Raw genomic sequence first — 12,265 nt, forward strand, 5'->3', positions numbered from 1 at the left:
TGGCCATTCCACTAATCAGTTTGACAGAGACAGATTCAGTGCAGAATCATAACAACTATCATAAAATAAAAGAATGTTACTAATATCCTACCAACAAATCCTTAAACTTTCATACTTGTCAAATAAAAAAAATATTTTTTCGATCCAAACTACTAATCATTCAATAACACATTAATAATATTAGCATTCAAATTTCTTTTTCCTTGTCTTCCTCATCAACACAAATGCTACTATTGATTTAACCTACGATATCCATGACCACATCTTTTTGTTCAGCTTCAGCTCTTTTTTTCTTAGCAGCTGCAGCTGCTTCTTCATGCTCGCCTTCTTCTCCTTTTATTTCAGCAGCTACAGTAGCTGGTGTTTCTTCGACTGGTGTTTTTTCACCTTCTTCTCCTTTTTTCTCAACATCTATTGTTGCTTCTTTTTCAGCTTCTTCTTCTGCTTCTACAACTGTTTCTTTTGGACTTTCTTCGGCTGGTGCTTCTTCACCTTCTTCTCTTTTTTTCTCAACATCTACTGTTGTTTCTTTTTCAGCTTCTTCTTCTGCTTCTACAGCTGCTTCTTTTGGACTTTCTTCTTCTTCTTCTTCATCCTTCTTTTCTTCTTGTTTTTTCTCTCCCTCCATAACAGAGGCCAACTCATCCATTTTGCTCTTTTTTTCTCCTTCTTCATTGCTCTTTGATTCACGAAGGTCCACATTCACTGTATCATCATATTACAAAGTGTTACTGATATTTAAAGCTGAAAAGTCATTAACAACATCAATTATTGATTGAATGAACTTACCTTGCTCGTGCTGTCGCTCATCTTGTTCATTTTTCTTCAGTCTTTTCTCTCTAATATAGGCACAATATCCAACACCGCTTCCTCGAGCGCAGAAACACGCTTATGAAGATCCCCGGGGGATGACGTGCCTACTGCATCTTTAGAGGTGCTCGGAGTATCATCATCACCAATGTGTACTTCAATGGGGTTACCACCCAAATCCCCGTCATCATCACTATTCTCATTTGAAATAAGTACAGTCACCCCTTCTAACTCTTTCCTTAAGCCATCGAGGATGGCTCAAAGAAAATCATGTAATCCATCTTCATCTCACGAAGAGTAGGGATGATGTACGGGTGCACGTTCTACGAAATATCAATTAACAATTACATAACATTCGATACAACAGTAGTATTATTATTGCATAATAGAAAATAAGTTCATACCTCAGTAACTTTTCCTTAGTACTTGAATGGGTCGCCTTCAATTATCTAGTCACTTTTTGTAATGTGCCATCTGAGGATGCGGGGAATGGAAAAGGGCTCATCCATTCATTTTTCTGTAAATTTTTCAAGATGAGGAAAGGCCTCGTAGATCCAAACCTGTAAGTAGTACATCAGTGAAAAAAGAACTCAGAGTCTATGACATAGTAAAACTAAAACAAGAATCTATGATAAACTCACTAAAGGGTTTATGCTAGATACCATGAATGCCCAGGAAAATCCGAATAGAGCATAGGATGCCTTCAGCTTCTCATCAAATACTTCCCTCTGCATCTTCAGGTCACTTTTATTCTTTAGATAGTCCAGGGTTAGTTGAAATGTCTCTTTCCCCCATGGATAATTCTTAAATAAACTCAAAGAATCGACCATTCGAATCAGTTTCGTGTCAATAACCTTTGTCGAACTTTTGTAAGCAACATGGTGTGAAAGAACCACAGTAAACAACACTTAAATTTTTGGTCTTCGTTTAGCTTATTCCCTCTTATCAGGTGTAGCAAGTTGGCCGCCGTAATATTTTTGTTTTTCGTCACCTTAAATCAAAAATTCTCCCCCTTTGCTAACACCTTCTCCATTTTTTATTCACTGGGGTATGATGAGCTATTCAACCCCGTGATCAAACAAAACTCTTTCAAGCAATAACGGCCAGGCTTATTGTTAACGCAGAACCAAATCTCATGATGCATCTTATCGTTCTTGATGCGTCGCAACAGCAAATAATGGACCAACTACCCATTGAACTTGAGATGTTCTGGCAGGTTTCTCAGGTGTCCAAAATAGGACCGCTTGAATCTCTTCTTCAACTCTTGGTCAACAAGAACTTGCTGGAATTCTCAATAATCAGTCATTCTTGATTTGATTGATATCTTTGCCGGGAAAGATCCGACCTCGTCCATTATCGTTCGAAGGTCATACCGCTTCACAGAAATGAACCTTGAAAGAGATGGCATGGACAAGGGATCATTATCCCCATCATCATTGTTTCTTTCACTATCTTCGCTCTCTTCACTATCATCACTAGCACTGTGCTTGGCAACATCATCACTGGAATTAACGTAGTAGCTTATCTCCTTTAAGTTCGAATCTGATTCAGACACCAACTCTCTATTTTTCTTTCTTTTTGAGACATTTCCAACTGCCTCAACTTTTCTTTTTCTACTGCTACCAGCAAAATCAAAAATGGTACTGGCTTTGCATTTACAAAGGATGTATTTTTACCCATTTTCAACACAATCTACACCTGCAGAACAAATCTCCCATTTTCAGTTCATAGACCACAAGTCTATCAACAGAAATAACCCAATACTCAAATGGAACAACCCCCCGTTCCAAAAAAAATTAAGAAATACCCCACCAAAATCCAACATGCAGTATCAAAATCGAACCAATGCACCTAATCAAACTAATTAGCTATTAATCTTTTAATTTTTACTATTTCAGCTATCATATTTTAAATGAATTTCATACGTGTAAAAATTGATTTCAATCTAGGGCATTCTCATTTCATAGACCACGGGTTGATTTCATAGACCATGGGTCTACGGACAGAAGCAGGTCACTGTTCGAATCAAAATGCCAAAATAACTCTTCCACCATCAATTAGTTCACTACACACATCAATAATTGAAACCAAAATACAACATGCAGTATCAAAACACAATAATTTCTAAAAAATCAAACTAATGCACCTAATCAAACTAATTAGCTATTAATCTTTAATTTCCACTATTTCAGCAACCATATTTTAAAAGAATTTCATACGCCTAAAAATTGATTTCAATCTAGGACATTCTAATTTCATAGACCATGGGTCAATTTCATAGACCACGGGTCTACAAACAGAAACAGATCATTGTTTGAATCAAAATGCCAAAATAACTCTTCAAATAACGATTATCCCATCATTCAATACTGGTTGAGGAAAATGACTCAAATGCCCCCTGGGCATTTAGATCAAAAAGTTGCACGAGAATAACCAAAGTGTCGCGTCTCTCTCATTGGGGGAGAAAGTAATGCACTACGTCACTTACTCTGAGGGAGAAAGCAACGCATCATAGACCTTGGCACCATGGGAGAGACCAACGCGTCGTAGGCTTATCGCATTGGCTCATTGTTTCATCCATCCAAACACATCCCGAACCTCGTTCGATAATTTCAAAACTCTCCCAAGATATACTATTAACCTCTCTAACTATGAATCAACTCAAAAATCAACGTCTCAGGGCTAGGAAGGACAAAAGAAAAATTCATGAAGTGTAGGGGTCTTGAAAATGACTAAATCCTTAAGACTTAGTGAAAATTTCAAGCCTTGGACCCTTAAGCATGTAACAACAACTGAATCGAGCTTAGGATCTTATAGGGTATTACAATATATTCCCCTTGGGAACATTTTTCCTCAAATGAGATTGGTTCGACTGAGAAAACTAAGGCAACTAAGACCATATACTGAGCACGCATAACTTGGAACATGATTACATAATTGAGTCTGGAGCATGATACATGAACTAAACTAATTTTATGAATGCATGCACTGACATGAGAATGGTTACATAACTAAAACAGAGAATGGAAAAGAGTCAATCTAAGGAAGATTATTAACTCAAGCTGGATCTGAGTTTGTAGAGAAAAGATGAGGGTATTTGGCTCGCATATCTGCTTTTTCTTCCCAAGTAGCTCCCTCAATAGACAAATTCCACTATAGAACTTTAACCAAGGTAACATCTTTATTCCTTAGCCTACAAATCTGACGATCAAGGACCTCAACTGGAACTTCTTCATAGGAAAGTCTATCCTGAATATCCATACTTTCTAAGGGAACAACAGAAACTGAATCACCTATACATTTCTTTAACAAAGAAACATGGAACACTGGATGTACTGATGCCAAATCTGTAGGCAGCTCAAGCTTATAAGCTACCTTTCCAAAATGATTCATGATTCTATAAGGGACAATGAATCGTGGAGTAAGGTTTCCCTTCTTGCCAAATATCTTTACTCTTTTTATAGGCAAAATTTTCGAATAAACTAAGTCACTGACTTCAAACTCAAGATCCCTTCTCCTCATATCTGCATAAGACTTTTAACGACTTTGGGTTGTCTTTAGCCTCTCCCAAATCAACTAAACTTTCTCCATTTCCTCGAATACTAAATCCGGCCCTATCAAAGTAGCGAACACTGAATCTGGCCCTATCAAAGCAGCCTCACCTACTTCAAATAATCCATTGGGAGATCTACTTCTCCTTCTATAGAGAGCCTCAAACAGAGCCATCTGATTACTAGAGTGATAACTATTATTGTAGGGAAACTCAATCAGAGGTAAGTAGTCATCCCAACTACCTTTAAAGTCAATAACACAGGCCTTCAACATGTCATCTATAGTATGAGTGGTCCTCTTTGTCTGACCATCTGTCTGGATAAAAAACTGTACTACATTGAACTTGGGTACCAATATTTTGAAAATCCTTCCAAAAGTGAGAGGTAAACTTAGTACCTCTATATTAAATGATAGACAATGGAATATCATGCAACTTAACCAACTCTCTAAGATAGATTCTAGCATAATCCTCAGTTGAATACGAGGTATGAACTGGCAAGAAATGAGCTGATTTGGTCATTCTTTATACAATGACCCAAATCGAATCATGCTAATGACAGGTATAAGGTAATCCTATCACAAAGTTTATATTCATCACCTCCCACTTCCAAGTAGGTATGCTGAACTCCTGAAGTGTACTACTAGGCCTTTGGTGCTCAACCTTGACTTGCTGATAGTTTCAACACTTAACCACAAACTTTGCAATATCTTTCTTCATACCACTCCATCAATAGATTTCCCGTAAGTCATGGTACATCTTAATGGTTCCTGGATAAATAGAGTATCGTAGACCATGCGCTTTTACTAAAATCTGTTGTCTCAAACCATCAATACTCAAAACACATAATCTACCCTAACAATGCAGCAAACCATCTCCTTCTTGGAAGAAAACCTCTACTTTTTTATCTCTAACTGCCTCCTTCAACCTAACCAAACTTGAATCACTATCTTATTTTTCTTTCACTGTGGCAACCAAAGAAGATTCTGAACCATTCTAAACCCATATACTACTTTCAGTTGAATCAACCACCCAAACACCTAATCTAGCAAGCTGATGTACCTCATAGAATAACTTCTTCTTATCTCCCTCAACATGAGCAACACTACCCATGGACAATATGCTAAGGGTATCTGCCAGTATATTGTCTTTAGCCGAATGATACAACATACTCATACCATAATCTTTCAATAACTCAAGCCACCTTTTCTAGTAAAGATTTAGGTCTTTCTGCATGAACATGTATTGTAAACTCTTTTGATTCATGAACACATAATATAAACCATATACAGATAATGCATCCAAATCTTTAAGGTGAAGACAACAGCTGCCAACTCAAGATTATGGGTAGGATAATTTCATTTATGGGGTTTAAGTTATCTATAGGCGTAGGCTATGACCTTACCTCTCTGCATCAACACACAGCCAAGACTAACTTTGGAAGTATCACAGTAAACTATAAATCCACCTAAACTATCTGGCTAGGTCAAGACTAGGGTAGAGGTGAGTCAAGTCTTTAACTCTTAAAAAATCTTCTCGCAAGAATTTGACCACTAAAATTTGACCTTCTTCTGAGTCAATTGGGACATGGAGGAGGCAATAGAAGAAAACCCTTTAACAAACTGCCTGTAATAGCCATCCAAACCTAAGAAATCCTGATATCTAATGGAGAGATAGGTCTAGGACAATTTCTCACTACTTTGGTCTTTTGAAGGTCAACTCGGATACCATCATTGAAAACTATATGGCCAAGAAAAGCTACTGAGCTTAGCCAAAATTTGCACTTATTGAAATTAGTGAATAACTGATGATCTCTAAGGGTCTACAACACAACCCTTAGATGTTTCATGATCATTTTCATTATGAGAATAGACAAGGATATCATCAATGAAGACTATGACGAACATGTCTAAGTACTGCTTGAACACCCTATTCATCAAGTCTATGAAATATGTAAGTTCATTTGTTAGTCCGAAGGACATAATTAGGAATTCGAAGTGACCATACTGAGTTCTAAAAGATGTCTTCAGAATGTCACATTCTCTGATGCTAAGCTGATGATAGTCGTATCTGAGGTTTATCTTAGGAAATAACTGGCACCCTGAAGATGATCAAACAAGTCATCAATTTTAGGGAGTAGATACTTATTTTTTGTTGTGACTTTATTCAACTGACGGTAGTTGATGCACATTTTAAGAGAACTGTCTTTCTTACACACGAACAGGACTTGAGCGCCCCATGGAGAGATACTAGGCCTGATGAAACCCTTATCTAAGAGATCTTTTAACTATTTCTTCAATTCCTAAGGTATAATAGAGATAGGTTGGGTGTCTAGAAGGAGATCTATTCCAAAATCGATTTCCATCTCGGGTGGAACTCTTGGAAAATCTTCAGGGAACACATCTAAAAATTTATTTACTACTGGAACTGACTCAAGACTCGGAGCCTCAGAATTTGAGTTTTGACTCAGACAAGATGGTAAATACACCCCTTGGTATCATATTTCTTACTCTAAGATAGGATACAAACTAACATTTATGTACTGAAGTACTACCCCTCTATTTAATAATTGGTTCATTTAAAAACTAAAACTAAATGACTCTATATCTATAGTCAACTGAGGCAAGCATGAGTAGATCTAATACATGCCGATAATAACATATATCAGTTATCTCTAACTCTACAAGATCAACAGAAGTAATTTTCTAAGATATTATGATCGGGCAATTTCTGTATACCATTCTGGCTATAACAGATTTACCCACTAGGGTAGACACTGAGAAAGGTTTTGCTAACATTTCAAGACTGACGCTAAGGTTGACGGTTATATAACGATTCATAAAAAAGTGAAGCTCTAGTCTAATAAAACATAAACATAAAGATGAAAGACCTGTAACGTACCCATAATCATATCAGGAGAACTTTCCTAATCATGCCAAGTATGAAGAGCATACAACCTGTTCTAGCGCTGCCCACTGGTGGCACTCAACATGGGACCCTGCTGAGCCTAGCGACTAGATGGTGCTACTAAAGAATTAGTCTGGCCTTGCTAGTGATCACTTCTACCCCTTTGAGAAACCAATGGACACTTCCAAATCATATGGCTTGTCTTTCCATATCCAAAACACACATCACTACCTACTCTATACTCACCCTAATGGTTCCTACCATATTTTTCGTAGAGTAGACTTGTACGATAATTGTTCATACTACCCTGAGACTTAGAACTTGGCGCTCTATCTCGACTGCCTTGCCTGAACTTAGGCACTGGTGCACTAGCTGAAGATGGAGCTGGGATTGAAAATTTCTAACAAAACTTTGAACAGTTACCACCTTCCGACCTTGTTGATAAATATTGAAACTACCTATTTTCGCCCTCTTATTCTCCATCTCTTTCTTTTTAAACTTTTCTCCTCAATCTACTAAGCATGAACCATAAGTATAGATAGGTCCATATCTGTAATCAACATGGTGATCCTACACTCCTTGACCATACTATCAGATACATCAGACACAAACTTACTCATTTTAGACCCATTATCCGCCACCATAGTAGGAGCATAACTTACCAACTGAGTAAACTTGAGCGAGTACTCCTTTACTCTTATATTACCCTTCTTCAAATTGATGAAATCCTGAACCTTAGCTTTTCTCATCTCTAGGGGAAAGAATCTATCTAAGAAAGCAGTGGCAAACTCCTCCCACTCTACAGGCTCTGTATCAACACCTCGGTCTTTCTTCCACTGCTTAAACTAGGTATGAGCTACATCTTGTAACTAATATGCAGCCAACTCTGCACTCTCACTCGAAGTGACGCCTATGATATCTGTCACCTTCTGCACCATATCCAAAAACTCCTGTGAATCTTCCTCAAACTTGGATCCTAAAAATAGAGGGGGATTCATCTGAGTGGAATCATGAATCCTAATTGTAACTGTATTTACCAATATATTGGCTGAGAAAATAGCCTGGTGGTTATTCTGAGCAATTACAGAATGGGCTAGGGTCATGAAAGTGGCCCTGAATTTGACATGAGAAATGTACTCATTCAGGGGATCTTCCTGAACAGGTGGTGGTGCAGGCTGATCTCCATTCCTTCTTTTATTAGTTCTTCTGGGAGGCACTGTCTATAAATAAAATAAAGGATGGGTTAGAAAAAAGAATTTAATAGAGCTCATACTCTTTTGCACAACTTAAACACTGAAAGAAGGAAAACTTTCCTAAAATATTTAGTAGCCTCTTTTCCATAAGTATGGCGCATTTCACACCCATACACAAGACTCTACTCAACACGGATTTTGGACTTCCTAGGATATTTTAAAACCTTAGAAACCGATACCAAGTTTTGTCACAACTCAAGGCTACCCCTAGTCACGACAATGGTGCTTACAGTCACAAGTTAGCACAAGCTAATCCATGAGTTGGTACCTTCTGTGAGCATTAAATAAAAGAGTAATTAAATAACATGTACGGGAGGTAATTTGATAAGATACTATAAATTAGAAATACTAAAATACATAATACTGACATATCTGAAATAACTGATAACACTGAAAGAACTGACTGATTGTCTAACTAATTGTCTGAAAGCCTCTAAATATAATAAGGAGTTGATCGTACAAACCCTCAACTAACTCTGATTGGCTGAACATAAGGAATTACTGAAATAACTATAAAAGCATATCATGTCCTCGATGGATGGAGACTCACCACTATTGCTACTGCATAATGCTGAGCAGTCTAAGAACGATCGGGAAATTGAGCATCTGAACCTATTTTATAAGACAATATAGCACAAAGAAAAAGTATGCAGTCAGTACTTTGAATGTATCGATATGTGAGATAAGGATTGATTGAAATGCATGACATAACTGAGCATGAATGCATGAACATATAATATCTGAGAATACAAGACCAAGCATAAATATATTACTGACATAATCTAAAATTTAAAAGGCTAAAATTTGTATAACTGAATAACTTCCAATCTATACACATGGTCAAGCAAACCTAAGCTGAGATAAATGAAAATACTGACTGAAACTATGGGAGGTATTATGTAACCAACATGCCCCAATCTAAGATAATTAGGGTTCAACCTGTAATACTAGTTGGAAAGGTGTCAGTACCATGCCATGGGTACTAACACTGGGTGTGTGGATCCACTAATCTGTTCTCTCGAAGGACCAGTATGTCAACCCTAAACTGATGGGTGACCCCTGAGAGAAAGCCAAGCCTAAGCTGATGGGTGAACCCACATATCTTACGTTGGCTACATAGTTCTGGAATTTAGGGACTACTACAAGTGACTCTGCCTAAACTGACAGGGAAGTCGCCATCCCTGTATTCACTCGGTGCTACATCCTACTCCCAACTGAACTGACGTTGATACTGAACTAGACTAAATTCAACTAAACATCATTTCTAATAATGCTCATCATAATCGTAAATATCTAATTATAATGATAAGATTCATGGCTTAATTAACTTATTATATGAAAATCTGAAATCATATAAAACTCATAGGTATCGAGCGTTCATAACCCACCAGCACTGACTGGTCATAAAAATATTATACAAACACTCAAAACTATAATATAAAAGTCATGATTCAAAGACCCAAAGCATAAACATTTCACCAAAACAAGTGAAAAGAATGAACTTGAACATGGGAATGTCTTAAACATGAGAAAACAACCTGATTCCATTGCTAAATTCATAATTTGGGGATTTAACATGAAATCAATAGACTATGACATGGAAACTTACAATTCAAATTATAAAATAGAGTGATTCACTTGGAAACATTTGTAGACATGAATTTTAACTTTCATAAAGTAGGATAAGATTTATACTTGTAAGTTAAAATAGGTTTTTGGGCTTAATGGGTGAAGGGGACCCACTGATGAATACCCACATACCTCAATAGATAGTTTTTTGATGATTTCTTGAGGGTTTCTTGAACATGAAAACTTGAACTCCTAATTTCTTGAGAAAGAGGGCTTGGATGTTGTTCTTGGAAAAGGAGGAGAGTTTCTTGAGAGTAATTTTGAGAAGAAGGGGAAAATAATGTCTCTATAGAAGTTCTAAATCGTGTTAAGAATGAATTGGGTTGAGGAAAATGACTCAAATTCCCCCTGGCCACTTAAATCAAGAAGAAGTTGTGAGGGAATAAGCAATGCTTCGTGTCTCTCTCTCCGGGGGAGAAAGCAACACGCCGCGTCTCTCTCTCCAAGGGAGAAAGCAACGCACTGCATCGCTTACACCGATGTAGAAAGCAACACATCGCAGACCTTGGAACCATGGGAGAGACCAATGCGCTGTGGGCTTATCCCATTGGCTCACTATCTTAACTATCCAAATACGTTTTGAACCTCATTTAAAAATCTCAACTCTCTCGATACATACTATTAACCTCTCAAAACATGAATTAAATCAAAAACCAATTTCTCTAGGCCGGGAAAACCAAAATAAAAATCCATGAAGTGTAGGGTATTGAAAATGACTAGGTCCTTAACACTTAGTGAAATTTTCAAGTCTTAGACCCCTTAATCATGCAACTACAACTGAACTGAGTTTAGAATTTTATGGGGTATTACAATATCATACTCCTCCTCAACATACTCATCATCCTCCCCATGTTGTTCTTTTTTCTCTAATTCATTGTCGTCTTCTTGGTTGGGTAGGCTTTGGATTGGAGGATCTTAGTTAAATTAGACTTGGCATAGTTTAAGGACATCTCTTGGAGCTTGGTTTTGTGGAGGTGAATTTTTTCTTTGTGGAATGGGATTAGATAGAGAAATAGTGGAAGAAGTATTTTGAGGTTTCCTACTTGAAGAAGCTTGACTAATAGTTAGGGGAGGAGAACTTGAAGGACTAAGATGACCTTTCATATTTTCCACCCTACCTTCCATACTTCCCATCCTATCATCAATTACATCTAACCTACGACAAACACCAATAAGCAATTTCTTTAGGGACCCCAATATAACATCTCCGGGAGGGCCTTGTGATTCATTTCCCATTTTCATGAGACCAATTTCAAAATAAAAAATAAAACAACAAATAAAGTTAGCGTTAATAACCCAAAATCCTCACAACTCTCGTATTTGCATAATTTAATTTCCTCACAATTGGTTTCCCTAAATTTGAATCTTGCTTAAGCCCGGAGGTATGTCAAAGAGTTAATTTCTACTCTTGGCCAGCATGGATATTTTCTAATGAAAGACGGGAGACTCAATTAAACTAATAGATTTGAATCAAGAAGCTAACTATGAAATTAAAAAGAGAAAAGCACACAAAGAAATAGACTCAAGAACTAATCATAAGAAGTTTCAAACCTTTAAAATCCAATAATAATAGATTCTTCTCCTAAACTCCAAATGATATGAAATCTTGAAATAGACTCAAAAGACACTTGGGAACAAGAATCTAGTGTCAAAAACAAGAATCAAACAAGAAAAAATTTTGTATTTTCTATTTTTATTTTTTAATATCAAAATCCCAAGATTAGTTTTGTGGAAACAAACCTATTCCAAGACTTTGATACCAATTTGATGCAAATTAGTCCTAAGACCCTAATTAACAACAAAATTAAGAAAAGAGGCAAAAATCAAATACTAAGAACCCTAATTTAGAATTAAGAGCAAAGAAAAGAAAAGATAGGAGATTAGACACAAATTAGAAAATGAAGAGCAACTAATGGGTATATTAAACCCAAAAACCTCACTTGATTAATCCAACAAAGCACCTAACCTGTGATGAAAATCAACGGGGGAATTAATCACCTTGCAACCTCCATTTCTAAATAAAGCTCAACCAAAGCTCAGTCAATCTCTCAACTCTTAAAGTGGAGTATTTTCAATATTCAATAGAAAACTAAACACAAAATAAAAAGAACTACTA

The 12,265-nt window shown here is 36.8% G+C and overlaps 1 protein-coding gene across 1 annotated transcript; it reads right to left on the reverse strand.

Moving 5' to 3' along the window:
* Positions 1-238: 238 nt before the first annotated feature.
* LOC124898465 (cilia- and flagella-associated protein 251-like) lies at positions 239-2,490 on the reverse strand. The gene is made up of 4 exons (XM_047412111.1): positions 2,408-2,490; positions 2,184-2,312; positions 790-866; positions 239-705 (listed from the first exon to the last, which is right to left on the reverse strand). The coding sequence occupies exons 1-4, from the start codon at positions 2,488-2,490 to the stop codon at positions 239-241; spliced, it is 756 nt and encodes a 251-aa protein (XP_047268067.1).
* Positions 2,491-12,265: the final 9,775 nt, after the last annotated feature.

The sequence above is a fragment of the Capsicum annuum genome, chromosome 5 (assembly GCF_002878395.1).
Source record: "Capsicum annuum cultivar UCD-10X-F1 chromosome 5, UCD10Xv1.1, whole genome shotgun sequence".
Lineage (NCBI taxonomy): Eukaryota > Viridiplantae > Streptophyta > Magnoliopsida > Solanales > Solanaceae > Capsicum > Capsicum annuum.